At 43.7% G+C, this 24,329-nt stretch overlaps 8 protein-coding genes across 8 annotated transcripts in view; all 8 read right to left on the bottom strand.

The window, feature by feature from the left end:
* Positions 1–116: 116 nt before the first annotated feature.
* On the bottom strand, positions 117–975 carry LOC117742504 (histone H3). The gene has a single exon (XM_034549946.1). The coding sequence runs from the start codon at positions 925–927 to the stop codon at positions 517–519; it is 411 nt and encodes a 136-aa protein (XP_034405837.1). The 5' UTR covers positions 928–975; the 3' UTR covers positions 117–516.
* A 7,312-nt stretch (positions 976–8,287) lies between these two features.
* On the bottom strand, positions 8,288–9,002 carry LOC117742505 (late histone H2A.L3). The gene has a single exon (XM_034549947.1). It carries the CDS (start codon positions 8,954–8,956, stop codon positions 8,573–8,575), a length of 384 nt encoding a protein of 127 aa, XP_034405838.1. The 5' UTR covers positions 8,957–9,002; the 3' UTR covers positions 8,288–8,572.
* A 798-nt stretch (positions 9,003–9,800) lies between these two features.
* Positions 9,801–10,607, bottom strand: LOC117742503 (histone H3). Its single transcript, XM_034549944.1, has one exon. The coding sequence runs from the start codon at positions 10,486–10,488 to the stop codon at positions 10,078–10,080; it is 411 nt and encodes a 136-aa protein (XP_034405835.1). The 5' UTR covers positions 10,489–10,607; the 3' UTR covers positions 9,801–10,077.
* Positions 10,608–10,815: 208 nt separating this feature from the next.
* On the bottom strand, positions 10,816–12,087 carry LOC117742502 (histone H1-like). The gene has a single exon (XM_034549943.1). It carries the CDS (start codon positions 12,077–12,079, stop codon positions 11,444–11,446), a length of 636 nt encoding a protein of 211 aa, XP_034405834.1. The 5' UTR covers positions 12,080–12,087; the 3' UTR covers positions 10,816–11,443.
* Positions 12,088–17,042: 4,955 nt separating this feature from the next.
* LOC117742419 (histone H2B-like) lies at positions 17,043–17,747 on the bottom strand. The gene has a single exon (XM_034549750.1). It carries the CDS (start codon positions 17,741–17,743, stop codon positions 17,234–17,236), a length of 510 nt encoding a protein of 169 aa, XP_034405641.1. The 5' UTR covers positions 17,744–17,747; the 3' UTR covers positions 17,043–17,233.
* On the bottom strand, positions 17,043–18,551 carry LOC117742420 (late histone H2A.L3). The gene has a single exon (XM_034549752.1). The coding sequence runs from the start codon at positions 18,501–18,503 to the stop codon at positions 18,120–18,122; it is 384 nt and encodes a 127-aa protein (XP_034405643.1). The 5' UTR covers positions 18,504–18,551; the 3' UTR covers positions 17,043–18,119.
* Positions 17,043–21,127, bottom strand: LOC117742421 (late histone H2A.L3). Its single transcript, XM_034549753.1, has 2 exons — positions 20,635–21,127; positions 17,043–18,051 (listed from the first exon to the last, which is right to left on the bottom strand). Exon 1 carries the CDS (start codon positions 21,084–21,086, stop codon positions 20,703–20,705), a length of 384 nt encoding a protein of 127 aa, XP_034405644.1. The 5' UTR covers positions 21,087–21,127; the 3' UTR covers positions 17,043–18,051; positions 20,635–20,702.
* A 520-nt stretch (positions 21,128–21,647) lies between these two features.
* LOC117742709 (alpha-1A adrenergic receptor-like) overlaps positions 21,648–24,329 on the bottom strand; it is a 20,274-nt gene continuing 17,592 nt past the window's right edge. The window contains exon 5 of the mRNA XM_034550295.1: positions 21,648–22,630. Within this exon, the coding sequence (XP_034406186.1) occupies positions 22,352–22,630 (279 nt within the window). The 3' untranslated portion in view covers positions 21,648–22,351. The remainder of the gene's footprint in view (positions 22,631–24,329) is intronic.

Genomic DNA, 24,329 nt, shown 5'->3' on the forward strand with positions numbered 1-24,329 from the left:
GTTTCAAAATAAAACCTGACGTATTAAGTCGGAAGTTGATGAAACATATTTACGGATAATCTGTGCAACACAAGTACATTCAGTTGACGTTTAAATATGTCTGTGTTGGAAAGAAGTAGGATTAAAAGTATTTTATTTTAGAAAATACAGATATAGATTTACACAGGAATTTGTATAAATTAATTACGGTTCAATAAACAATTATCCCATAGATCAGTAGTTTGTCATAAATTGCTGCTTCTGTAGACAGCAGCTTTTTCCCAGAAGAACATAACGGATAAAATTAGGACATTTATAAATAAGGGGAGCACTCCTGAAGACCTTCTTCGACTCGGTGGTGGCATCAGCCATCTTTTATGGAGTGGTCTTCTGGTGCAGCAGCATGTACTGTTAAGATACATTTTAAAACGCATCTTGTATATTCATGTAAATCAACAGGACCGTCAGCTCAGTCAGAGTCTGTGAGTGGCTCTTAAAAGAGCCGTTGTGTTGCCTCTCGGCTGGTCTCAGGTCAGTCTAAGCCCTCTCTCCGCGGATACGGCGGGCCAGCTGGATGTCTTTGGGCATGATGGTGACCCTCTTGGCGTGGATGGCGCACAGGTTGGTGTCCTCGAACAGGCCGACCAGGTAAGCCTCGCTGGACTCCTGCAGCGCCATGACGGCGGAGCTCTGGAAGCGCAGGTCGGTCTTGAAGTCCTGAGCGATCTCCCTCACCAGGCGCTGGAAGGGCAGCTTGCGGATCAGCAGCTCGGTGGACTTCTGGTAGCGGCGGATCTCCCTCAGAGCCACGGTACCGGGCCTGTAACGGTGGGGCTTCTTCACGCCGCCGGTGGCCGGGGCGCTCTTACGGGCAGCTTTGGTCGCCAGCTGCTTCCTGGGAGCTTTTCCTCCGGTGGACTTACGGGCGGTCTGCTTGGTTCTGGCCATTGTAGTTACTCGGTCTGCTCCGTGTTCACAGATAGAGAAGGAATGGGGTCTGTGTGGGATCAGCGGCTTTATAAAGAAGCTGCCGGATTCAGGACGGCGCGGATTGGTCCACACGGGGAGTCACGCGCACGCTGTAGCTGCGCTGCTATTGGACCAAATGAATACAAAGTAAACCGCGCTGGATAGTCAACAAATCGGAAAAACGGAAAACCAGCTCGCTAAACTTCAAGAATGTCTTAAAAACATGGATGACCTCCAACTTCCTGATGTTAAACTCAGACAAAACTGAAGTTATTTTACTGGCCCTGAGGTGTTCAGGGCCAGTTTGACCGGGACTTGTACTTTAACTCCCACGTGAAGCAAATCTCAAGAGCTGTAAAAGACTCACAAAATAAACAATGTAAAATTTAGGTGACATTTATTTAATTTCATATCATTAAAACTTTTCTAAAAATGACCACTGTAAACCAACATTTTATACACAAAATACAGCAAATACATAAAAATCTTTGCTGACCTGGCAACAAATGAAGCTGCAGTGTCACGGTGGTCTGATCCATAGAAGTGTCCAAATCTGGAGTGTCCATAGCGTTAGAGCAGGATGACGTAGAAACATCCTCTGACACATTGAAATTGACCATTTGTTCCAAATGTACTGGGTTTGTAACCTGTTCCCTGTTGAGATGTCTGGCATGAGAATTAAAGTTCTGGTAAGTTCTCTGACAGTGACAATTGTTAAGTTCAAAAGAATCTCGAGCTGCCTGGTGCTTGGAAGAAGAAGTCCCGAAGCCAGAGATATATAATAATCAGTATTTAATTTAACAAACAAGGATCTTCATCAGTACATACAAGGTCCGGCCCGGACGCGCTCACGTGATTCCTCTCAAGTCGACTGGCTGAGGCTTCTCCTCGAGCCTCCTGGCGTAGCCAACAGTTTCTGTGTGTCGCAAGAGACCGAATCGCGTCTTAATAAATAGTTTTATACGCAGTGCATTCGCTGAGCTAAGCTCCCATTGGTTAATGTTAATGTCACCTGAACCAATACATTTAAGAGATAAGATAAGATAAGATAATCCTTTATTAGTCCCTCAGTGGGGAAATTACAGGATTACAGCAGCATTGCTCACAGTAATAAGTAAAACAAGTAGTATAATAACAGAACTAAGATAAAAGAGTAAAAAACAAGAAGAATATTATATATACAGAAGGAGTAGAAATAGAATAAAGTGTATAAAGTGTATAAAGTGTATAAAGTGTATAAAGTGTATAAAATAAATTAAACAAATTAAAAAAAGTACTTAAACGTATTAGTATTGCACAACTGGGCTAAAGTAAGTGCTGTTCAGTGCGAAGTCCTGTTGTGCGTAAAAACACAGGGCACAAGTGTGCGGCTCAGGCTTTCAACGGACAAGCGGAGTCGAGAGGTAAAATCACAAATATTTATTCAGTAATAAAAAGCAGAGTATTGCATCCCGTACAGTTATACGTGCACGGTCCTAATCAAAACAAACAGGGTTGAATGTCCAGGGAAAAAGGCGCTTAAACAGAGTGCGCTGAAACTTCATATAGGATTCCTTTTGTGAGGTCCCATTGGTTAAGACTATTGTAGCAGGCAGAGCTTATTCTAGCTAGAAGCTCCCCCGTTGGAGCACTGAGCATCTCCGCTCACACTGGCTCACGTCCATTGGTTGTGGTGGTCTTCATCCATCAGTGTGTGTACATGTTGTCTGTGGGGTGCAAGGGTGGGGGCATGGCGTTGTCGGCGGGATGAGGTGGCCTTAATAAACACAGCTGCAGCTCCTGAGAACTATCTGTAACTGTTCTCTCAGCATAGGAGTTGTTCTATGTGTACGAGCATCAGTAAGCCACTGTCTGTCTTCTCGTTCCCTGTTATCAGTGTGTGCTTCTCAACTAACCTTGAGTCCTTGCCCTCGAGCAACCTCCGATCTTTTCTTGTAGCTTTCTACTGTGGCTGAGCTTCCTCTGTGTTCTTCCCACTCTAGGGTCACTGTCCTCAGGGGGCCTTACTGTGCATGCGTCAAAAGTTAAACCAATAATGTAATAAAAGCCTATGTGTCTCAAGTTATTTGCCAACAGTGTAATGTATTTATTTTTTCTACAGTCCAAAGTGTTCAAGTGTTTGTGGCCTACTGGGAGCTCAGCTCAGCTTGTTGTGTAGCCTGACAGCAGCGGGGAGAAAGGACCTGTGGTACCTCTCCCCCAGACACCGGGGATGAATCAGCCGGTGGTTGAAGGAGAAAGGACCTGTGGTACCTCTCCCCCAGACACCGGGGATGAATCAGCTAGTGGCTGAAGGAGAAAGGACCTGTGGTACCTCTCCCCCAGACACCGGGGATAAATCAGCCGGTGGCTGAAGGAGAAAGGACCTGTGGTACCTCTCTCCCAGACACCGGGGATGAATCAGCCAGTGGCTGAAGGAGAAAGGACCTGCGGTACCTCTCCCCCAGACACCGGGGATGAATCAGCCGGTGGCTGAAGGAGAAAGGACCTGCGGTACCTCTCCCCCAGACACCGGGGATGAATCAGCCGGTGGCTGAAGGAGCTGTGCAGCGCTGCCAGAGTACCCTGCATGGGGTGGGAGGGGTGGTCCATCAGGGACGATAGCTTGGCCATCATCCTCCTGTCTCCCACCACCTCCACAGTATCCAGAGGACACCCCAGCACGCTGCTGGCCTTCCCCACCAGTTTGTCCAGTCTCCTCCTGTCAGCTGCTGTGATGCCGCTGCACCAGAAGACCACTCCATAAAAGATGGCTGATGCCACCACCGAGTTGAAGAAGGTCTTCAGGAGTGCTCCCTGCACTCCAAAGGACCTCAGTCTCCTCAGCAGAAAGAGTCTGCTCTGTCCCTTCTTGTAGAGTGCATGAGCGTGGTCAGACCAGTCCAGTTTATTGTTCAAGTGAACACCCAGGTACTTATAAGACTTCACAATCTCAATGTCCAGTCCCTGGATGCTCACTGGTGTTGGAGGAGAGCGTTTACCCCGGCGGAAGTCCACCACCAGCTCCTTGGTCTTGCTGGAGTTGATCTGGAGGCGGTTCCGCTGGCACCATCCTAAGAAGTCCTGGTTCAGTTCCCTGTACTCCCTGTCATCATTGGCCGAGATGAGGCCGACGATCGCAGAGTCGTCAGAGAACTTTTGCAGGTGGCAGTTGGCAGAGTTGTGTTTGAAGTCCGATGTGTAGATGGAGAAGAGGAATGGAGCCAGAACGGTTCCCTGTGGAGCCCCTGTGCTGCAGGACACCCGATCTGACTCACACTCCCGTATCCACACATACTGTGGACGGTTGGTGAGGTAGTCCAGGATCCATGCAGTGAGGTGGTGTTCCACCCCGGTCTGCTTCAGCTTGTCCCTCAGGAGCAAAGGCTGAATGGTGTTGAAGGCACTGGAGAAGTCATAGAACATGACTCTCACAGTGCTTCCAGCCTTTTCCAGGTGAGAGAGGCATCTCTGCAGCAGGAAGATGACGGCGTCATCCACCCCGATGCCAGATTGGTAGGCGAACTGAAGTGGGTCCAGGGATGAGCTCACCAGGGGGAGGAGATGGACAAGGACCAGCCTCTCCAGGGTCTTCATCAGGTGGGATGTCAACGCCACCGGCCTATAGCTGTTGAGGTCCTTGGGCCGCGGGGTCTTTGGTACCGGTACCACGCAGGATGTCTTCCATAGCTGTGGTACTTTCCCCAGCCTCAAGCTCAAGTTGAAGATGTGCTCCGCTATCCCGCACAGTTGGTCTGCGCAGGATTTGAGGAGCCTTGAGCTGATGCCATCTGGACCCGTGGCCTTCCTCACCTTGATCCTCCTCAGTTCCTTCCTCACCTGGTGACGGGACACGCTGGGGGGTGTGGTGCTGTGAGGTGTTGGAGTGGGGGTGGGTTGCCGGTCGTAGAGTGCTGAGTATGAGTATGAGAGGTGTGAAGGGGGGCCGAGTGCTGTAGAAAGGGGGGAGGTGCAGGGGGAGGGGGGGTAATCCGCAGGGGGTGCAGATGATGGGGGCTGCAGCGGCCGCAGCATTTCATTCATACTTGAGTCATCCTATTATTAGGACAACCACAAAACATCTTACAATCAACATTACAGTTAATAATACAGTGATCATACTTTCTATGCTTTCTCAATACACATTCTTCAGAATATTCCTCATAATATCCCTTATTAATCATCATAACTTTCTTTATGTATTAATTTAAAACATAGACTCTTATTTACATGTGCAAGTGTATATAAAATCCACTACAACTCAACACTACATATAATTGTATAATCCTGTCCATTTTAACTTGCATGGACTTTCTTAAGATGTCATATAAGTGTCCTTACTTGTTTTGAAATGGATTTCTTGCACTTGGAACAAGTGTACATGGTGGTACAACCTACAGCACTGCCTGGAGCTTTGGGATAAGCTCCATAACTTTTGATCTCTTCCCACATGAGATGGGCATGTCATAAACATGCTCAAATAAACCATAGACAGATTTGAGTTGGGCAGGATATGCCATGTTGCAAACCCAGAACACTTTGAACTTGTCAATGGCGCATGTCAAACCCTCGTCTTGAAGAGGGATGGCGACTGTGTCGTTCTTGGCAATGATAATGTGCTGAGCTGTTGTCCTGGGGGGTCCTAAACACACGAGCGTGGGCCGGTTTTATGTCCACGATGTACGAAAGGGCTGATTTCACACTGCAAAACCAGCGAGAGCGAGCGCGCGAGAGAGAGACACAGCGACACAGAGCGAGAAAGATACGGAGCGACAGAGAAAGATAAAGATAAGAGAAGGAAGTATGTACAAAGATGGACAGATTTGTGACTGGTCTAAAGCGCAAATCCGATGGAACTTCTGTTACAGCCGCAACAGGCGACGCGACCACCTCGACAACGCCTCAAACTAAGGTAAAGGCAAGGAAATATAGCGAGGCATATCTGTCTCTGGGCTTCACAAGCACTATTGTCGGTCAGGATGAGAGACCCCAGTGGGTTTTGTGTCTTAAAATACTGGCGGCAGAGAGCGTGAAGCCCACTAAATTAAAAAGACACCTGAAAACCCACCACCCCGAACATATTAACAAGCACCTTGAGTTTTTCCAAAAACAATTGGAAAACTGTCATGCCCAGCAGAGTCACTTTGAAAAAGCTGCATCTGTCCCCGTTAAAGACAACTCGCTTCCTACAAAGTAGCCTACAGAGTTGCCCAATGCAAAAAGGCTCACACAATAGCGAAGGAGTTAATACTACCTGCAGCCATTGACATGGTTTCAACAGTTATTGATGAAGCAACTGCCAATAAACTGAAAACTATTCCATTGTCAAACAACACTATTTCAAGGCGTATCGGTGACCTCTCTGCAGACATGGAAGAGCAGCTTATTGAAAAGATGAAAGATGGTCGTTTTGCTCTGCAGATGGATGAGGCAACGGACAGCAGTAAAGACAGTTTGTTAATAGCATATGTCAGGTATATTGATGCGGAAGAAATAAAGGAGGATTTGCTTTTCTGCAAATATATACCAAACAGGGCCACTGCAGAAGAACTTTTTAAAATAATTGACAACTATTTGAAAGAGGCAGATCTGAAGTGGGAGAACTGCGTGGGAGTCTGCACAGACGGGGCTCAGGCGATGGCTGGGAAACGCAACGGACCGCAAGCTCTTATGAGGCGCGTCTCTCCCAAAGCACAGTGGACACACTGCCTCCTTCACAGAGAGGCACTTCCCTCCAAAGAGCTAAGTCTCGAACTGAACTCAGTGTTGACAGATGTCATCACAACAGTCAACTACATAAAAACCAGACCCCTGAAATCCAGGATTCTAACATCAATATGTGAAGAAATGGGATCCGAGCACACAGCTCTGTTGTGGCATAGTGAGTCTAGATGGCTTTCACGAGGGAAGGTACTGTCCAGGGTTTTTGAGCTGAGGGATGAGATTAGAGTGCTCTTGACTGAAGAAGGGAATGACCTTGCCCACAAGTTTCATGATGAAAACTTCTTACAGAAGCTTGCCTATCTCAGTGATATATTTCAGAAGCTCAATGGACTGAATTTACAGTTGCAAGGCACCAACACTCATCTTCCACAGCTCACAGACAAAATAACATCTTTTACAAAAAAACTGAAGATGTGGGAGAGAAGGCTTGCAGAGGGGAGTGTGGACTCCTTTGAAAACCTGAATGCATTCCTAGAAAACAATGAGCTGGAACATACAATTATTCCATGTATGAAGGCTCATATCTCAGCCCTGCAAAAGCACTTTCACAAGTACTTCCCTGAGGATTCTGCCAAATATGACTGGTTACGAGACCCCTTTCAAGCAACTGCACCTGCAGACCTCAGTACCACAGAGGAAGAGCAGTACATTGACATCTGACTCAACAAGGAGACTACAGTTCACATCCAATTCACTGGCTGTGTTTTGGATTGGAGTGGAGAAAGACAGTTGCTGCAATGAAGACCAAATACAGATCAAAGTTGAACATTGAGAATGAACTGAGAGTAGCTATCTCCAACCAGCAACCCCGCTTTGACAAAATCTGTAAAGCAAAGCAAGCCCACACCAGTCACTGATTGATATATATGAATAGGAATATACATAGGAATATGATCACAAAATAATATGGTCCATGTAGACCTGCACACCTTGTTCATAATTGTGTTATTTTATTGTTTGAGAAAACCTGCTGTTCAATGTGAGGAAATACAGTATATGTTGTTTGCACTTTGTTTGAAATTAAGTTAATTGTATTTACAAATTATTATCATTGGGGTCGTCCAATGTTCCTATATCATCAAAGGGGGTCTTGACAGAAAAAGTTTGGGAACCACTGCCTTAAGATATGATGGTGCATCACCAATCAAGGCTTTGTAGGTGAGGAGAAGAATTTTAAATGTGATTCTTGATTTTACAGGGAGCCAGTGCAGAGCAGCTAATACAGGAGTCATGTGATCTCTTTTCTTAGTTTTTGTGAGTACACGAGCTGCAGCATTCTGGATCAACTGGAGGGACTTAAGAGACTTATTAGAGCAGCCTGATAATAAGGAGTTGCAGTAATCTAGTCTGGAAGTAACAAACGCGTGAACCAGCTTTTCTGCATCTTTTTGAGACAAGATGTGCCTGATTTTTTAAATGTTACGTAGATGAAAAAATGCAATCCTTGAGATTTGCTTAACATGGGAGTTTATATATATATATATATATATATATATATATATTCACACAAGTGTATATATGTATGCAGTCGCTAGTCATGTGTGGGTAACTGCTCAAACAGAAGACTAAAACTCTTCTTGTAATATATATATTTATATATTAAATATAAATATAAAGTCTTACAGTTTAAAGAGGTTAATCATGTCACATGGTCTAAATATTTAGCTGTATTTTTACTTACTAGTGAAAATATACATTTCCAATAAGTCAACATTTACTGCTGCTATGAAAAGTATTTCCAGCTATTTATAGGTTGCACAATTAATTGTTTAAAATGGTTAATGACAATAAAACATTTCATGATTTTATATAGACAAAATTGTGCATGTATACTTATTAAATACAATTAGGATGTTGTCTTTAGTTGTGTGCGTGGCTCTTAAAAGAGCCGTTGTTGTTGTTGTTGTTGTGGTCCGGGCCTCTACTTCTTAGCGGCCTTCTCGGTCTTCTTGGGCAGCAGCACCGCCTGGATGTTGGGCAGCACGCCGCCCTGAGCGATGGTCACTCCGCCCAGCAGCTTGTTGAGCTCCTCGTCGTTGCGGACGGCCAGCTGCAGGTGCCGGGGGATGATCCGGGTCTTCTTGTTGTCGCGGGCCGCGTTGCCGGCCAGCTCCAGGATCTCAGCGGTCAGGTACTCCAGCACCGCCGCCAGGTACACCGGAGCTCCGGCGCCGACACGGTGGGCGTAGTTACCCTTCCTCAAGTGTCTGTGGACACGGCCGACGGGGAACTGGAGCCCGGCCCTGGAGGACCTGGTCTTGGCCTTCGCTCTGGTCTTACCGGCTCCCTTTCCACGTCCAGACATGTTGTAGCTGTTGGTTTCTTAGTTAACTCAAAGAGAAAAGTGTCCTCGAGCCGGCAGCACCGGGTTTATATCACGACCATGCTGCTCTCTGATTGGTCAGAGAGAGCGTACCTACGATCGTCCAATCAGAGAAGAGCTCCGTTCAGCTTCATGTTTTCACTGTGTCGCTTCCGCTTGACACAAACAGCTCAACTCAAAGCGTAATTCGTATGTTTATAATATTTATAATTATATATTGTTAATGACAGAGACAGTTCATGATGTACACACAACACACAAATACAATCCAGCAGTTTTTAATCATATTTTGTATGAAAAATAAAGTTTTAAAGCTATTTATGATGTTCATCACGATATCTGTAAAGGATGAAATTAAGAATTACAATATATAGAATTACATTTGAACAAAGTTGCTAATAGAGGAAGTAATAAAAAAACACAAACTTCTACAGCTACTTCATAACTGCAGTACATTTCAGCAGTAAACTTCTTGTTTTAGTGATAGTACACAGGTTACAGGGTTCTATTTAAATGGCCACTTTACACGGTATAAAATATCACTTCTTGGTTAATTGCGATACACTTCTGTGGCGTCAGTTCTCCATATGTAACTAAAAGTGTCATATCTGTGTCCACAGTGATTGAAGTGATTATTTGAACTGAATAAATAATTAGTTAACTTCATGGAGTATTCAGTCAGTGGCACCACATGTGAGGTCAAAGGTCAGGGATGTGTGTGAGTTTGTGATTTTGGACTGTACAAAATAAACTGGAAATGTCAATTGAATAAAGCGAGTGTGGGAATACTAATAAGTGAACAATAACTGACAATGAGTTTGGAAAGTGAGAGAAAGACCTGATCCATGTATTTATAGGAAGGGTCCATGAAGGTGCTGAGCACAACATGGTTCAAGGGTAATTGAAGAGCTAATAAGTCAGGGTCAAAAGCCATTAAGTAAGAAACAGATTAAAATTAAAAGTTAAATCAGATGAATTTGTTAATAATCCAATAAACTTGTATATTAATGTGTCTAAATCAACAGGACCTGCAGCTCAGTCAGAGTCTGTGAGTGGCTCTTAAAAGAGCCGTTGAGTTGCCTCTCGGCTGGTCTCAGGTCAGTCTAAGCCCTCTCTCCGCGGATACGGCGGGCCAGCTGGATGTCTTTGGGCATGATGGTGACCCTCTTGGCGTGGATGGCGCACAGGTTGGTGTCCTCGAACAGGCCGACCAGGTAAGCCTCGCTGGACTCCTGCAGCGCCATGACGGCGGAGCTCTGGAAGCGCAGGTCGGTCTTGAAGTCCTGAGCGATCTCCCTCACCAGGCGCTGGAAGGGCAGCTTGCGGATCAGCAGCTCGGTGGACTTCTGGTAGCGGCGGATCTCCCTCAGAGCCACGGTACCGGGCCTGTAACGGTGGGGCTTCTTCACGCCGCCGGTGGCCGGGGCGCTCTTACGGGCAGCTTTGGTCGCCAGCTGCTTCCTGGGAGCTTTTCCTCCGGTGGACTTACGGGCGGTCTGCTTGGTTCTGGCCATTGTAGTTACTCGGTGTGCTCCGTGTTCACAGATAGAGAAGGAATGGGGTCTGTGTGGGATCAGCGGCTTTATAAAGAAGCTGCCGGAGTCAGGACGGCGCGGATTGGTCCACACGGGGAGTCACGCGCACGCTGTAGCTGCGCTGCTATTGGACCAAATGAATACAAAGTAAACCGCTCACACAGCTGCTGGATAACCGAATGAATGAACGTTCAGACAGGCTCAGTTTCAATATTGTTGATGATCAAAACAATTAATATATATTTTCTTTTTTTTATAACACAGTTCCATTAATTGATTTATATATTAATGTGTTGAGGTCCCGTAGAGAATGAATGGAAGCTGGATTTAATAATATAACTGTCAGTGTTTCATGATTGTTTTTATTTATAAACAAATTTCCCTGTGGGGATTAATAAAGTATATATCTATCTATCTATTTTTAACGGTAGTTTACTTGAATGCTAACAAACAGCATTTATTGTGTACATTATGATCAACAGATTCATAATAGATCAGCAAAGCGCTGGTCAAGAGTTGGTTATACTTCCATTTTTTTATTTTGTCGGTTATTATTACTTACATAATTAAATGTGTCACTGGTAGAGAAATAAAACATCTTTATGTTTTACTCATAATATACAACTGGATTATTACATCTTGTCTATTTAGTACTGTAACAAGCTGCCGTCTGTTTTCTGTCATAAAGTGTAAATATAATTTTAATTCGTTTTGATGGCATTACTGTAAAATGAATGCAATAAACTAGTCTGAATTTCCGGTAATGAAGACAGCATACGCAGTTATTAAGAGTTTTAGAACCTGTTTAAATAAATAACTAATGACTCGTTATGTTTAACTAAATCAGACCATAATAACAGGAAGAAGCTCTTTTTGAATGTGTGTGGCTCTTAAAAGAGCCGTTTGGTGCACTAGTGCTGCTGGAAGGGCCGCTTCACTTCCTCGCTGCAGCTCTCTTGGCCGGAGCCTTCTTCTTCGCGGGTGCCTTCTTTGCGGGCTTGGTGACCTTTTTCGGGGTCACTTTTTTGGGGGTCGTCTTCTTAGGGGTAGCCGGCTTCGCTGCCGGCTTCTTGACGGCCTTCTTTGGAGACTTCTTCGCCGCTGTCTTAACCGTCTTCACGGGCGTCTTGGCAGCGGGTTTAACGGCGGCTTTGATGCTCTTCTTCGCCACTTTCTTCGCCGGTTTGGCGGTTTTGGGCGCCGTCTTGGTGAGCTTGAAGGAGCCGGAGGCCCCTGACCCGGTAGCCTGGGTCAGAGACCCGTCAGCCACCAGCTTGTTCACCGCGCTGATGATGCGACCCCTGGCCTTGGCCACGTCGATGCCATCGGCGCCCAGCGCCTTCTTGATGCCGGGCAGAGAGATCCCTTTCCGGGCGTCAGAGTTGGTCACCGCGGCGATAACCAGCTTCTGGAGGGGTTGTGCCACTTTAGCGGGGCGGGCCGCCTTCTTCTTCGGTGATTTGGGGGCCTTCACTGCCTTCACGGCCTTCACAGCCTTCACCGCCTTAGCGGCCTTCACGGCCTTCGGGGCTTTGACCGCCGGGGGAGCTGCTGGAGGTTCTTCTGCCATCTCTGCTGTCTGTGTGTTTGTGTCGTTCTGACAGCAAGAGGCGCTTCTTATAAAGCACATGAGAACCGTAGAGAGTCAACCGGCACCGCCGCTCTGCGGAGCTGATGAAACATGGCGATACTTGTGTTTTCTCTTCCACCGTTTTGGGGATAAAATCCACAAAAGAGAACCGTTTTTAAACACAGCCGTTGTTGCGGCAGCGAGATGACACTTTCCCCTCCACACTGGGGTCGCGTTCGGCCCCGAGGACTCGTTTATTTACCCCGGCGAAGCTCCAAACCTCCCGGATTCACGGTGACTTTGTGCAACTCGCAGCATGTTTCCTCCACATTTGGGCTCTAAAAACGGGTCAAAGTGTTCCGTGTGACACGTGACGCCGGTGGTCCGGTTAACGGAGACGCTCGAGGACGCGACAGCACGGACGTTTCCGCGGTGATGAGGTTTGTTGGGTCCGAATCCGAGCAGTGGTCGGCGGCAGTAAACACACAGGTGTGCGCGGCTGGATCTGGGCGGTTACCCGTCTCAGGTAGAGCCGCGGATCGCACGTCGGAGCTCGGGACCAGATTTTACAATAACGGTCGTTTTTGTATTTTAATAAATGCACCGAATAAGTCCCATAATGCAGAAGTGAACGTGGACACAGTCACAGGTGTTTGTGTGTAATGTACCTCTAATGTAAAGTTTGTCACAATTAAAAGGTATTTTGATAAAAATATACATATTTATTATTATTATTATTATTAATGAGGTAAAAGTATAATGTGACATAAATCCTCTTTTAAACACCAGGGCGAACAATGAACATCTTGTTTTCTTAAGTCTGAATTTCATAATAATCTAAAAAACGTTTAATGTTTTATTTTCCTCTGAAATAAATTAATTCTATAAGTTATATAACATAAAACATTATAATAATATGAATATATTATCCCATAGATTAATAGCTGAAGGCAGAGTTAATTCTGATTATTAACATTTTACTTTATATCAGTGGTTCTCAAACTGTGGGTCGGGGCCGTGTGCAGAACTTCACATATTACAAAAGTATGTAAATGTTTACACTTTTATGTATTATGAAGGTGGATTTGTGTCGTTATTACGCAAACAAAAAAATAGGTTTTGAGAGCAAATTTCTTGTTTATAAGTGAATTGATTGTTGGTTTTTCTTATGAAACTATAATTTGTTGCTGCAAATTTAAAAATCTTTGCTCTCAAAATTAAAATCTCCGAGTTGAGTTTGGCCGTAGTGGGCGGGGCTACGCTGCTGAATGAGTTTCTATTGGTGGATTCGGCTCTTGGCTCGCTAGCTAACGGGAGGTTAGGTGACATCATATTACTCTGTTCTGTCAAAAGTATTTTAAATATTGCAGCACTTTTAGCAGCCAGACAGAAGAGCCGTGAACTACACGATCAGCGTGGTCGTGTTCATAAAGCTGGAAGCAGCGCTGTGTCCACATATATGTCACACAGGACAGGACAATTGAAATTGTCCACATATTATCCATACACATATTATTCTGCAAAGAGGAGGTAAACTCAGTTCATAATTTATTTTATCTTTAATGTACTTTTTGGAGTCAAATTTATTAATTCAATTATAATTATTAATTTGCAGGCAAGTTTTCTGATGAATATTTTCTGATGAAATTGGCCTCTCTCAGTGACATATTTGGAAAGCTGAATGAATTAAATGTTCATCTTCGAGGCCGAGAGCAGCACCTTCCTCAGGAAGATGGAGATGTGGGTCAGGCGACTGATCAGGGAATATTGATTTATAGGAATATTGATTTGAACTTATACTGACACAACTCGATGGCTCACACACAGCTGCATTACGTTTGTTTTGCACCGGTTGCACGTTATTGTTTTGAAAAGATATTTAGGGTAAAACTCTTTATTGACAAATATTTGAACTTGTTTTATTTAGTTTTTCACACTTGCACTTATTGTTATTATCTTGTAAAGATATTCAGTGTAAAACATGTTAATTGCAGCCACAATAAGCTATTTGCCAAAGATTTTTTTGCACAACTTTATTTGCATTGTTCTAACTAAGTGATTTTATTTAGTTACCTGAATGCATTGTTTCTGTAACTGTTATTTACATTTTAACTATTTATTCATATTAATTTGACAGTAAGTGTTGATTAAATTTATTTTAACCTCTTTAACAGAATAACTTTAAGGTGTTTCACAATGAAAACAAAATTAAAAAGGCATTAAAGATAAAGAAACTCATTGATTACAAGAATAAAAAGAGGAATAAAGACAAATGTTGGCTCACATTAACTTTAATAAGACAAAACTGCGTTTCTGCTCCCTGTTGATTGTTTTCACAAGTTAATAACATAAAATAACCCGTGATTAGACATTTACCGGATTAGTGAAACAGTTTATTTTTTTAAAGTTTTACCTTTTTAATATAACTACAATTGGTGTACAGACAGAATACATTGTTACTGCACGGCGTATTGTGTATTTACATTTCAGATATTTGTTTTGCTGTTTTGCTTTGTTTATAAAACAGCCGGAGTCACTTCAGCACAATTAAATGATGAATGGATGCTACAAAACATTTCTTCAAGCTCCTCCAGTAGGAATGATGATGAGAACATGCATCACTCCAGAGTTACTGCGCCACATTTACCCCAATGCACCGGATACATGAGCTAAATGTGGTATTTATAAAAAGGTAGCTTAAGCTAAATGTGGTATTTATAAAGGTAGCTTGAGCTAAATGTGGTATTTATAAAGGTAGCTTGAGCTAAATGTGGTATTCATGAAAGGTAGCTTGAGCTAAATGTGGTATTTATAAAAGGTAGCTTGAGCTAAATGTGGTATTTATAAAGGTAGCTTGAGCTAAACGTGGTATTTATAAAGGTAGCTTGAGCTAAATGTGGTATTCATAAAGGTAGCTTGAGCTAAATGTGGTATTTATAAAGGTAGCTTGAGCTAAATGTGGTATTTATAAAAGGTAGCTTGAGCTAAATGTGGTATTTATAAAGGTAGCTTGTGCTAAATGTGGTATTCATAAAGGTAGCTTGTATTAAATGTGGTATTCATAAAGGTAGCTTGCCTCACTGCCTCTGGGAATGCACCCTCATTCAAGATTTTTGGAAAGAGATTATTAATATTGTATCTATTTTTTATCAACAAACAACTTCCATTATATCCAAAACTTTGTCTCAAACTGTACACTTAACAAAAGCAAAAAAAAGAGGGTAATATTGTGTCTACTTGAAGCTAAACATAAAATTGTAATGGCTTTGAAATCTGAGCAAACGGAATGGCTAGAGTCCCGGCTCCAGCGCCTTCTCCCAGAGAAACTTACATATCAGGAAACACTCGATAAACTTTCATTGCTATGCAGACGATACTCAATTATATCTATCGATCAAACCAGAGGAGACCAACCAGCTCGCTAAACTTCAAGAATGTCTTAAAGACATAAAAACATGGATGACCTGCAACTTCCTGATGTTAAACTGAAGTTATTTTACTGGGTCCTGAACACCTCAGAGATCAATTATCTGGTGATGTGGTTTCTGTAGATGGCATTTCCCTGGCATCCAACACCATGTAAAGAATCTCTAGTTATCTTTGACCGAGACTTGTCCTTTAACTCCACGTTAAGCAAATCTCAAGGATTGCATTTTTTCATCTACATAACATTTCAAAAATCAGGCACATCTTGTCCCAAAAAGATGCAGAAAAGCTGGTTCACGCGTTTGTTACTTCCAGACTAGATTACTGCAACTCCTTATTATCAGGCTGCTCTAATAAGTCTCTTAAGTCCCTCCAGTTGATCCAGAATGCTGCAGCTCGTGTACTCACAAAAACTAAGAAAAGAGATCACATGACTCCTGTATTAGCTGCTCTGCACTGGCTCCCTGTAAAATCAAGAATCACATTTAAAATTCTTCTCCTCACCTACAAAGCCTTGATTGGTGATGCACCATCATATCTTAAGGAGCTTGTAGTACCATATTGCCCCACTAGAGAGCTGCTCACTAAATGCGGGGCTACTTGTGGTTCCTAGAGTCCTAAAAAGTAGGATGGGAGCCAGAGCCTTCAGTTATCAAGCTCCTCTTTTATGGAACCAGCTTCCACTTTCAGTCCTGGAGGCAGACACAGTCACCTCATTCAAGAATAGACTTAAGACTTTCCTCTTTAATAGTCCTTATAGTTAGGGCTGAATCAGGTTTGCCCTGGTCCAGCCCCTTGATATGCTGCTATAGGCTTATAGGCTGCTGGGGGTTGTTTTAGGATACACTGAGCACCTCTCTCCTCTTCTCTCTCTCCTTATAGATGAATTTACATCTCTCCATTGCACCTTATTAACTCTGCTTCCTCCCCGGAGTCGTTGTGACTTCACGTCTCATAGGGTCCATTGGACCTGGAGGTGTCTGATGCTGGTGAGCCGGCCACCCATTGGCCCTGCTGATGCCCCGCCCCCTCCTCTCTACCTCCTTCTGTTTCATGGATTGGAGTTCCATTCATACATTGTCATATTCATGTAATGTGTTTATGTAACTCTGTTCATTCTGGTCACATGACATCTATTCATCTGGGGAGTTTTTCCTGATCCGATGTGAGGTCAAAGGTCAGGGATGTCGTATGTGTACAGATTGTAAAGTCCTCTGAGGATAATTTGTGATATACAAAATAAACTGAATTGAATATGTAGTCAAAGGGAAATGTGACACATTTGCAGAGATTTGGAGCTCATTTATGGAGTTTTTGGAGGGGGAAGATTTTGTTGTAACCAGTTTGTCACATCTGGGAATATGGGAGCATTTCATTTGTGGGGTCTAATATGTACATATGTCACCCTCTACTGTTATCGTACATTTATTTAACAACAAATCATGTCACTGATATCTGTACTTAAAATACCATATGTACTTTTTGATGTGCCTTGTCTTGTGTGTAAAGTGAAAAAACACATTTATTATTCACCAAATGGCATCAATTATTCTGGTTTAATAACTTTATATACTTTGACAATGCATGTATAACATTGGACCATTTACAGTGTTTGATGTTAAATATAATAAATATTAAAGATGAACATATAGATTATAAATATACAAATAATTAAAGAACTTGGATACAGATCAAAAGAGCCGTTGTGCTGGAGGTCTAGCAGCAGCTTCACTTGGAGCTCGTGTACTTGGTCACGGCCTTGGTGCCCTCAGACACGGCGTGCTTGGCCAGCTCCCCGGGCAGCAGCAGGCGGACGGCGGTCTGGATCTCCCTGGAGGTGATGGTGGAGCGCTTGTTGTAGTGAGCCAGCCGGGAGGCCTCGCCGGCGATGCGCTCAAAGATGTCGCTCACGAAGCAGTTCATGATGCCCATGGCCTTGGAGGAGATGCCGGTGTCGGGGTGGACCTGCTTCATCACCTTGTACACGTAGATGGCGTAGCTCTCCTTCCGGGACTTCCTCCTCTTCTTGCCGGTCTTAGTGGCCTTTGAGACGGCCTTCTTGGAGCCCTTCTTGGGCGCTTTCATGCTGGGTTCCGGCATGTTATCTTGGTTCAAGTATCTTAGTTTAACTGAAGACTCAGTGTCGCTCCTGAGCTGTGTATATGCGCCCGTGATGCTAATGAGACTGTGCCGTCGCTCGCACAGGATTGGCTGCGCTTTGTGTTCGAGACTGAGCATGCGCGAACAAAGTAAGATTTAACTTGAGAGTAAAAATATATACAAGTCAATCCTGTCAACGGTCAGATACTCCTTATATATATTATCATTTAAATATATATGTCTAATAATCATCAGATATAAAACCAAAAGGATAATTATTAGTTGAAAAGAATAGTAGTTCTCGTTATTACAATTCATGTAATTTAATTAGATTTAGGTAAAGTAGATAATCAAGTTTTCTAAATAAATATTCATGTAGATTCAATAAGATCTTTTTTTTTTATTGAACCAGATCTAAACCCTTGATCACATTAATATAAAAGGATGTTGTCTCTAGTTGTGTGCGTGGCTCTTAAAAGAGCCGTTGTTGTTGTTGTTGTGGTGGTCCGGGCCTCTACTTCTTAGCGGCCTTCTCGGTCTTCTTGGGCAGCAGCACCGCCTGGATGTTGGGCAGCACGCCGCCCTGAGCGATGGTCACTCCGCCCAGCAGCTTGTTGAGCTCCTCGTCGTTGCGGACGGCCAGCTGCAGGTGCCGGGGGATGATCCGGGTCTTCTTGTTGTCGCGGGCCGCGTTGCCGGCCAGCTCCAGGATCTCAGCGGTCAGGTACTCCAGCACCGCCGCCAGGTACACCGGAGCTCCGGCGCCGACACGGTGGGCGTAGTTACCCTTCCTCAAGTGTCTGTGGACACGGCCGACGGGGAACTGGAGCCCGGCCCTGGAGGACCTGGTCTTGGCCTTCGCTCTGGTCTTACCGGCTCCCTTTCCACGTCCAGACATGTTGTAGCTGTTGGTTTCTTAGTTAACTCAAAGAGAAAAGTGTCCTCGAGCCGGCAGCACCGGGTTTATATCACGACCATGCTGCTCTCTGATTGGTCAAAGAGAGCGTACCTACGATCGTCCAATCAGAGAAGAGCTCCGTTCAGCTTCATGTTTTCACTGTGTCCGTTTCTGAATAAAACTTCTCATCTAAATCACTCTACAGGAAGTCATCATGACGTCATAAGAACTATATGAAACATTAATATAACTAATATCACACTATAGGAAGTCATCATGACGTCATAAGAATTATGCAACATTAATTAACTAATATCACTCCTTCATCAATGGTATCTCTGAGGAAGGGAGCTGCTTATCCAGCTAACGTAAATTAGCCTGTAAGAGGAACAGGGTCCTGGTTCGGGTTAAGCTAACCCTAACCCTGGTTCGGGTTAAGCTATCCCTAACCCTGGTTCGGGTTAAGCTAACCCTAACCCTTGTTCGGGTTAAGCTAACCCTAACCCTGGTTCGGGTTAAGCTATCCCTAACCCTGGTTCGGGTTAAGCTAACCCTAACCCTGGTTCGGGTTAAGCTATCCCTAACCCTGGTTCGGGTTAAGCTATCCCTAACCCTGGTTCGGGTTAAGCTATCCCTAACCCTGGTTCGGGTTAAGCTATCCCTAACCCTGGTTCGGGTTAAGCTATCCCTAACCCTGGTTCGGGTTAAGCTATGTCACATATTGTATATTATATGTAGCATACCCCTCCGACAGATTGCACTTGACTGGTCATATTAGTTTGTATGAATAGTTCCCCAAACCAACGTCAGAGCTGTGTACAAAGGCACAACACAATAATGATGTGTCAGCGTACCCGTCGTTAGCATTAATATAGCATACACACAAGTCCTTGAACATAGTTATTACATTCATTACAAAGAAACTAACCTTGTGCCTCTTCGGGGAGCGCAAACACCTTTACTTTAGTCCTTGTTTCGTGTTTAAATCGGACATATTTGCCGTAAACGTAACCTTAAATCCGCGCTGCAACTTCCTTTGTAACTCCGCGAAACGCCTTCAAAATAAAAGCATATTCTTTCAAAACAGGAAACGAGACACATCTTGCTCAAAAACATGAAACAAAAAAGAACAGAATTGTTGACAAACAGTTTAAGCCAAAACACAAATGGGGTTACTTGCATTATACTTTGTGTAATCATGGATACATTGTTTAATATTTTATTACATTACTACAATATGTAAAGTTGTGATTGTGTGCGTCCCACAAGCTGATGTAATATGTCAATATAAAATCTGATTGATTGGTTTAAAAATATAATAAAAATAATGTAAATAGATGTAATGAGCTTTTTAGATTTCACTCATGAATATTAAGAGTTATTGTTAAATATAAATATAACAGACACATTCACTAAGATAAGCATTAATAGTTGAGACATTCTATGTGTTTAAATATATTTGCCACTGATGTGTAATAAAGAGAATAAAGAAGTGTGGTGTAAACTAATAACAGATTTATACATCTGAAAGAATAGAATATAACGAGAGACTAAAGCTTCATCTTTAAATGTCCGTTACAGCGTTAATTAAAACAGCATGAACAAATATATACAATAAAGACTGTTAGTTGATAATATACATGCTGGGTTGAGATTTGAATTAACAGAATACATATTACGGTTATATTTGTATGCAATTATTTTGATGGACTTCATTGATTCTATTAGAAAATGTGGATGAATTAACCCATTTACAAAAAAAATCTGAAAATACTGGACTATTTTTTCTCAAGTATGGAATTTGTTCTAATGACCAACAACCAGGAAGTGTTTTGGTTTCTGAGCAACGTGATTGGCTCGTAGATCAGACCGAAGATCCGCTTCACTCCGAGCCAGCGGCTGATAAACCGGATGTGTTCACGGAGGAACTTCCGGTGCCGTTTACAGGAACGGTGGAACTGGTGGGTGGCAACATTGATATAAACTCATTTAATTAGAATTAGTCCTTTAATTAAACTGATCATTTTAAAATTAAACTAAATATGTAAACCAGATACACATTGAAGTTCTAATAAGAAATATTCATGTAGATTCAACATGAATGAACCAGATCACATTAATATAAAAGGATGTTGTCTCTAGTTGTGTGCGTGGCTCTTAAAAGAGCCGTTGTTGTTGTTGTTGTGGTGGTCCGGGCCTCTACTTCTTAGCGGCCTTCTCGGTCTTCTTGGGCAGCAGCACCGCCTGGATGTTGGGCAGCACGCCGCCCTGAGCGATGGTCACTCCGCCCAGCAGCTTGTTGAGCTCCTCGTCGTTGCGGACGGCCAGCTGCAGGTGCCGGGGGATGATCCGGGTCTTCTTGTTGTCGCGGGCCGCGTTGCCGGCCAGCTCCAGGATCTCAGCGGTCAGGTACTCCAGCACCGCCGCCAGGTACACCGGAGCTCCGGCGCCGACACGGTGGGCGTAGTTACCCTTCCTCAAGTGTCTGTGGACACGGCCGACGGGGAACTGGAGCCCGGCCCTGGAGGACCTGGTCTTGGCCTTCGCTCTGGTCTTACCGGCTCCCTTTCCACGTCCAGACATGTTGTAGCTGTTGGTTTCTTAGTTAACTCAAAGAGAAAAGTGTCCTCGAGCCGGCAGCACCGGGTTTATATCACGATCATGCTGCTCTCTGATTGGTCAGAGAGAGCGTACCTACGATCGTCCAATCAGAAACAAGAAAGCCACGTTCCGGTGTTATCGACAACATTTCAGCTCTCTACTGTGATTGATTTTCAAAATAAAAGTTATGGACACTTTTTGTTCTTTCTATAAAATCCTAATACTATAAAAATCCTATAATACTATATGATTTGCTTTCGTTAGTATATTGTATTTTTTCTGTAAATATCCTGTCCAGCTAACAAAACATCATTTTCTTTTAGATTATTAAATATGAAACAAAAAAATATCTTTAATTAGTAATAATACCTTTTTTCATATACATATATATATATATATATATATATAAACATTATTCCAGTCTAAAGTATGGAATGTTGCCATGGTTAGTACTTTATTCATTCACTTAAATTATCAGCTTTAAATACAACATTTCACACTCTTTAAAGGTTTCAATTAAAGGGAAAGTGAAACTACGTGGATAGCATAGCATAGCATAGTCACACAAACACAAATACACACACAAACACACATTTTGCTGCTGTGATCAAACTGTTCACATTTAGAGTATATCAACTTTCAGCAGAAACACTGAGCTTCTTCACCTCAGTCTCAGAGAAGATTTTTCAAAATAAAGGTCACGTCAGTTCGCTCTTAATTAGAACGCCAAAACCAGGAAGTGAAACAGGAAGTGAGAGAACTACATCGATCCAGTACTATAACTAACTTACTAGTTTAGGGATTTTAAAACCACCAAAATACAATAAACAAAGTCAATATTTTTCAGTTCAGTTTGTTTTCACCAGTTTGAATTCATTTAATTTAAAGAACCTTAAAAACAACATCACAACAATACGCTTACACATTTAAGAGGATTATCTTATTTTGAAAGACAGAAGGCGGATGTTTGTTTATTGTCTCACGTGATTTTAAATGTTATCAGAGGTCAGGTGACCTCCATGCTTCACAGGTGAGACGTAGAAGCTGAGAAAGAGTCCGAACCCCCTGTGATGTCATCACACCTGTGCGACACCTTGGTGAGTGGCAGAGCGTCTCGTGACGTCAGCAGTGACACCTGTGGGTGTATTTTTAAAGCACCTTCTGTCAGGGGGGGGGCAGAGGGCGTGGCCCCCTGAGCCTGCAGGGGGGAGGGGCCAGGGGGCGTGGCCCCTGAGCCTGCAGGTGAGTCAGTCACCGTTCCGCTCGTTCAACGCCGCATCCTTGGCGAGCGGCGACACAGGGCTCGGACGGCCCCCTCTCGCGGGCCCAGGGAGGGGGTCTCGGTCGGAGGAGGTGGGCCACGTAGGGGGGCGGAGTCTGGAGGCCACGCAGCCCGGACTGCTGGAGGACAGCGTCTGCTGGCTGCCGCTCAGGAAGGACGAGGTGTTGGAGCCCTGGTGGCAGCGGGAGTTCTGGTACGCCTGACGCTTCCTCTTCCACCGGCACCGCAGGATCCGGATGAACGCCTGGACCCACAGAACCAGAACTTTAGAGGGCTGAAAGGAATACTGAACCAGTATCTGAGACTATTAACCAGTATCTATACATGTGAACCAGTATCTGAGACTATGAACCAGTAAGTAATAGTCAGCTCGTAATACTACCAGTACTAGTAACAGTACCAGTAGCAGCCAATTATATGTTATACTGTACCGGCCACCAGGTCCATATTCAGAATTTATATCTGAATTTTCAGAGTTTTTATCAAGTTGGTTTAAATCCTATTTATCAGATCGATCTCAATTTGTATTTGTAAACGATGAAGCCTCAATGACCACCAACGTTAATCACGGAGTTCCACAAGGTTCTGTGCTTGGACCAATTTTATTTACCTTATATATGCTTCCTTTGGGCAATATTATCAGGAAACACTCCATAAACTTTCATTGCTATGCAGATGATACTCAATTATATGTATCGATCAAACCAGAGGAGACCAACCAGCTCGCTAAAATTCAAGAATGTCTTAAAGACATAAAAACATGGATGACCTGCAACTTCCTGATGTTAAACTCAGACAAAACTGAAGTTATTTTACTGGGCCCTGAACACCTCAGAGATCAATTATCTGGTGATGTGGTTTCTGTAGATGGCATTTCCCTGGCATCCAACACCATGTAAAGAATCTCTAGTTATCTTTGACCCAGACTTGTCCTTTAACTCCACGTGAAGCAAATCTCAAGGATTGCATTTTTTCATCTACGTAACATTTAAAAAATCAGGCACATCTTGTCTCAAAAAGATGCAAAAAAGCTGGTTCATGCGTTTGTTACTTCCAGACTAGATTACTGCAACTCCTTATTATCAGGCTGCTCTAATAAGTCTCTTAAGTCCCTCCAGTTGATCCAGAATGCTGCAGCTCGTGTACTCACAAAAACTAAGAAAAGAGATCACATTACTCCTGTATTAGCTGCTCTGCACTGGCTCCCTGTAAAATCAAGAATCACATTTAAAATTCTTCTCCTCACCTACAAAGCCTTGATTGGTGATGCACCATCATATCTTAAGGAGCTTGTAGTACCATATTACCCCACTAGAGAGCTGCTCACTAAATGCGGGGCTACTTGTGGTTCCTAGAGTCCTAAAAAGTAGGATGGGAGCCAGAGCCTTCAGTTATCAAGCTCCTCTTTTATGGAACCAGCTTCCACTTTCAGTCCTGGAGGCAGACACAGTCACCTCATTCAAGAATAGACTTAAGACTTTCCTCTTTAATAGTGCTTATAGTTAGGGCTGAATCAGGTTTGCCCTGGTCCAGCCCCTTGATATGCTGCTATAGGCTTATAGGCTGCTGGGGGATGTTTTAGGATACACTGAGCACCTATCTCCTCTTCTCTCTCTCCTTATGGATGAATTTACATCTCTCCATTGCACCTTATTAACTCTGCTTCCTCCCCGGAGTCGTTGTGACTTCACGTCTCGTAGGGTCCATTGGACCTGGAGGTGTCTGATGCTGGTGAGCCGGCCTCCCATTGGCCCTGCTGATGCCCCGCCCCCCCTCCTCTCTACCTCCTTCTGTTTCATGGATTGGAGTTCCATTCATACATTGTCATATTCATGTAATGTGTTTATGTAACTCTGTAACTCTGTTCATCTGGTCACATGACATCTATTCATCTGTCCATCCGGGGAGAGGGATCCTCCTCTGTTGCTCTCCTGAAGGGTTCT

This window comes from Cyclopterus lumpus, chromosome 14 (assembly GCF_009769545.1).
Source record: "Cyclopterus lumpus isolate fCycLum1 chromosome 14, fCycLum1.pri, whole genome shotgun sequence".
NCBI lineage: Eukaryota > Metazoa > Chordata > Actinopteri > Perciformes > Cyclopteridae > Cyclopterus > Cyclopterus lumpus.